At 36.6% G+C, this 4,676-nt stretch overlaps 1 protein-coding gene across 1 annotated transcript in view; it reads left to right on the top strand.

The window, feature by feature from the left end:
* The window catches only part of DNAJC1 (DnaJ heat shock protein family (Hsp40) member C1), a 145,126-nt gene that overhangs the window by 55,494 nt on the left and 84,956 nt on the right, over positions 1-4,676 (top strand). The window contains exon 8 of the mRNA XM_015561458.1: positions 2,103-2,266. Coding sequence (XP_015416944.1) covers positions 2,103-2,266 — 164 coding nt within the window. The remainder of the gene's footprint in view (positions 1-2,102; positions 2,267-4,676) is intronic.

Below are 4,676 nucleotides of genomic sequence, written 5' to 3'. Positions count from 1 at the left end.
CCTCTATCCTATATAGTAAAAGGGTAATATGCCTCCCGGCACCGGGATCAGCGTGACGGGGCAGCGCCCAAACCCCCTGATTGCCCTGCGGCTCTGTGTGTGACGGGGCAGGGCCACAACCTCCCAATCAGCCGTGCTCTGAGCCCGACCAGGGGCTGCACCTAGGGATTGGGCCTGCCCTCTGCCACCCGGGAGTGGGCCTAAGCCAGCAGGTCATTATCTCCCGAGGGGTCCCAGACTGCGAGAGGGCACAAGTGGGGCTGAGGGACCCCCCCACCCCTGCCAGTGCACAAATTTTTGTGCACCAGGCCTCTAGTATAAAATAAAATATAATAGTAGATTCCACATAATTTCTAATTAAGATAATAGTCCTTCTAAACAGAACTGTTTCCCACAGCACTATATTCTTAATGTACATTATTTTTGGTCTTTTATTTCTATTGGGCTGTTTATCCCCTTGTTACTTTATAAAATCTCTTTATATAATCTATTTATCAATCTTTTGTTTGTACTTTGACTTATAGAAGTTCTTTCCAAATCTGTTATTTCTCTCTTGATTTGTTATTCTATCTTTTATCTTTTTTTATAGCAACTGGGTTCCTAGTTAATATTTCCTCTTTCTTTGAATAGTACAGGTAGTTTTTTTAGATTTCTCATTGCAAGATTTTATTGTTTTGGTATTAAATCAAATCACCTATCCACCTGGGATTTACTTATGTATGTATCCCAGTTGTTATTTTTTTCAAATGGATATTTAGTTGTGCCAGCATCATTTATTAAATCCATTTCCCACTGAATTTAAATATTTATAGGTTCTCTATTCTCATCCAGGATTTTGTCTATTCCTATGCCCATAAATTTTATTAAGTCATAGTACATGCAAACACACACACACACACACACACACACACAGGATGGTAAAGATATGGTTATAAGGCTGTGTGATTTTGACAATAGTAATTAAGACTGGAGTTGCTTCTCAATGTTAACTCTATAATAAAAATGGTATTTAATGAAGAGGCCAGTTGATAACTAGCTACTGATAGCTACCCCTGATGCTGCCAGATTAATTTTGCCTTTGTAAAATATTGAAAAGATAAATGTATACCATTTTGTGCCAGGTAGTTTGATAGGGGATAATTTTTTTTCACATCAAACTTATGAGGTTAGATTTACCTATCTTTTACAGATCAGAAAATGACACTTGATCAGATAGTTATTTGCCCAATATTTAACTATTAGGTGGTAAACGTAAGATTAAAACACTAATGACCAGGCTTTTTCAATTGTGCCAGAAATGAAATGTTTCATGTACTAGTAAAGTACTTTTTCCCCAGTTTTTAAAAATTTTATTTTTAAATTATTGTTTACATTCAATGTTATTTTGTATTAGTTTCTGGTTTACAGCATAGCAGTTATATAATCATATACTTCACAAAGTGTTCCACCAATATTTCAAGTACCCACCTGGCACCATGCATAGTTATTACAGCATTGTTGACTATATTCCCTATGCTTTACTTTACCTCCCTATCATAACTAGTTCTTAATCCCTTCACCATTTTCACCCAACCCCCTAATGGCCCTTCCTTATGGCATTCATCAGTCTGTTCTCTGTATCTATATGTCTGTTTCTATTTTGTTTGTTCATTTATTTTATTCTTCAGATTTCACATATAACTGAAATCATATGGAAAGTACTTTGAAAACTAAAGATGTATACAAATTGATATGATGATTATATCATCATCATCTCATCATTAGCATCTCTGAGGATTTTTTTGTTTTGATTTTTATTTATTGATTTGAGAGAGAGAAACATCAATTTGTTGTTTCACTTATTTATGCATTCATTGGTTGCTTTTTGTTTGTGCCCTGACTGGGAATCGAACCCACAACCTTGGGGTATCAGGATGATGCTCTAACCAACTGAGCTACCCAACTAGGGCCTCTAAGTTTTATTTTAAAACAATGTATATGCAGTGGAAAATGCACACTAAAACCTATAGCTTAATAGTTTCATGAAAAATAGGTGTTCTTTCAAGATATGGTCTATGAATAAAATGTTAAAAATTATTTTTGTTCTTTTAAACATTTGTTAGAGCCAAAGAAAATTAAAGTAAAAAAACCAAAACCTGAATTTCCTGTGTATACACCTTTGGAAAGTGCATATATTCAACCATATGATCATGGAACTTCTATAGAAGAAATTGAGGAACAAATGGATGATTGGCTGGAAAACAGGAACAGAACACAGAAAAAACAGGTAAATAAGCTTTTGAAATTTTATTTTGTGTCAAATATATGCAGACAAGTACATTAAATATAGATATACAGCTACATATCTCAGTGAGCTCAGTGATGTATCACTAGAGAACCAAGTTAACCATTGCCAAGATCAAGAAATAGAACATTGTTATTATTCACAGTGGCCAAGACATAGAAACAACCAAAGTGTCTTTTGATTGATGATTGAATAAAGAAGATGTGGTACATATATACAATAGAATACTACTCAGCCATAAGAAAAGATGAAATAGTGCCACTTGCCACAGCATGGATGGAACTTGAGAATATTATGCTAAGCATGCTAAGCAAAATAAGTCAGACAGAACTACTCAAGAATCATGATTTCACTTAAAAAACTGAAGGGAACAAATGAACAAACAAAACAAATAAAAACTCATAGACACAGACATCAGTAAAGTGCTTACCAAATGGAAAGGGGGGTTTGGGGGGAAGGGGTGTTGTAAATTGTAAGTAGGGTCAAATATATGGTGACAGGAGATTTGACTTTCAGTGGTAAACACACAATGCCATATGCAGACGATGTATCAGAGAATTGTACACTGCAAACCTATATAATTTTATTAACCAACTAGAGGCCCCGTGCATGAATTCATGCAACAGTGGGGTCCCTCGGCCTGGCCTGCAGGATCAGGCTGAAACCAGCTCTCTGACATCCCCTGAGGTGTCCCAGATGGCAAGGGCACAGGCCAGGCCAAGGGACCCCACCGGTGCACAATCGGGGCCAGGGAGGGACACGGGATGTTGGCCAGTTGGGGAGGGCTCCAAGGCATGTCCAGCCAGTCTCCCTCATTCCCGATCAGCCAGACCCCAGCAAACCTACCAGTTGGAGCATCTGCCCCCTAGCGGTCAGTGGACATCATAGCAACTGGTTGACTGTCTGCCCTCTGGTGGTCAGTGCACGTCATAGCGAGCGGTTGAGTGGCCTTAGCATATCATTAGTATATTATGCTTTGATTGGTTGAATGGATTACCGCCACTTAGCATATTAGCCTTTTATTATATAGGGTGTCTCCCCAATTAAAAAAGAGAGAGAAGAACAGAAGGAGGGATGAAAGGAGGGGACATTTCCAATACACAGAAGCCTTACTCATGCTTCATCCTTTGGCCCATGAGCCAGGAGGTCACAGTTTGATTCACTACTTTTCTTTTCTTCCAACTAGGTATCTATTATCCTAACTTCTAACATCATAGATTAGTTTTTCCTATTGTTTGAAGTTTATAAATGGAATCATCCTTCATCATTTCAGGCTGCTATAACAAAAATGTAATAGACTGGGTAGCTTAAAGAACAAACATTTATTTCTCATAGTTCTGAAGATTGAAAAGTCCAAGATCAAGGCATCAGCAGCTTTGGTGTCTGGAGAGGGTGCTCTTCCTAATTCATAGACAGTAGTCTTCTTGCTCTGTCCTTATATGGCAGAAAAGGTGAGAGAACTCTCTGAGGTCTCTTTTATAAGGTCACTTATTTCACTTATAAGGGCATATCACAATGGGAGTTATGATTTGAGGGGAACACAAACATTTCATCCAGAATACATCCCATATGTAATCTTCCATCTGCTTTCCTCTATTTAATATAATATTTGTGAGACTCATTCATTATTGTGTATAGCAGCGGGTTATTCATTTGTATTGCTATATAGTAGACCATTTAGAAATATATACAGCACAAATTATTTTTTGGAGATTTGCATTGTTTCTAGTTTTTGGCCATATGAATAATTTTCTTGTGAATATTATACTTCTAGTAGATTTTACAAAAAATGTAACTTTCTATTTTTGGAGTTATGTTGCAGGGTTAACTTCAGTAAATAGTTCTAAATGAGTTTTTTTTTTAAATGTTTGTATCAATTTCTACGTAAGCAGCATGATATAAAATTTCTAGTTACTCTACATCCTTGCCAATACTTGGTCAAGTCTTTTATATTTTAACCATTATGGTAAGTTATATAGTGATATCTAATTATGTTTCAATTTGCATATTCATTGATTAATAAGATTGAATTTATTAAACACTGATATCCTCCTATACAAAGAGCCTTTTCAAGTCTTTTTGTACTAGGTTGCCTGTGTTTTTACATACTGATTTGTTACGAGTTCTTTTTATATTTCAGAAATGAGTCTTGCATATATTTCCTCCTTCTGGCTTGCCTTTTTACTCTCTTCATGGTATCTTTTGATGATCAGAATTACTAATTTTAATAATCAATCTTTTCTTTTTCTTTATTTGGTGATTTTTGTGTTGTGTTTAAGAAATATTTTCCACCGAACCGGTTTGGCTCAGTGGATAGAGCATCGGCCTGCAGACTCAAAAGTCCCAGGTTCGATTCCGGTCAAGGGCATGTACCTTGGTTGCGGGCACATCC

The sequence above is a fragment of the Myotis davidii genome, unplaced genomic scaffold (assembly GCF_000327345.1).
Source record: "Myotis davidii unplaced genomic scaffold, ASM32734v1 scaffold376, whole genome shotgun sequence".
Lineage (NCBI taxonomy): Eukaryota > Metazoa > Chordata > Mammalia > Chiroptera > Vespertilionidae > Myotis > Myotis davidii.
Note: the sequence above shows the minus strand (reverse complement) of the source record. Positions and strands in the feature narration are given on the sequence as shown.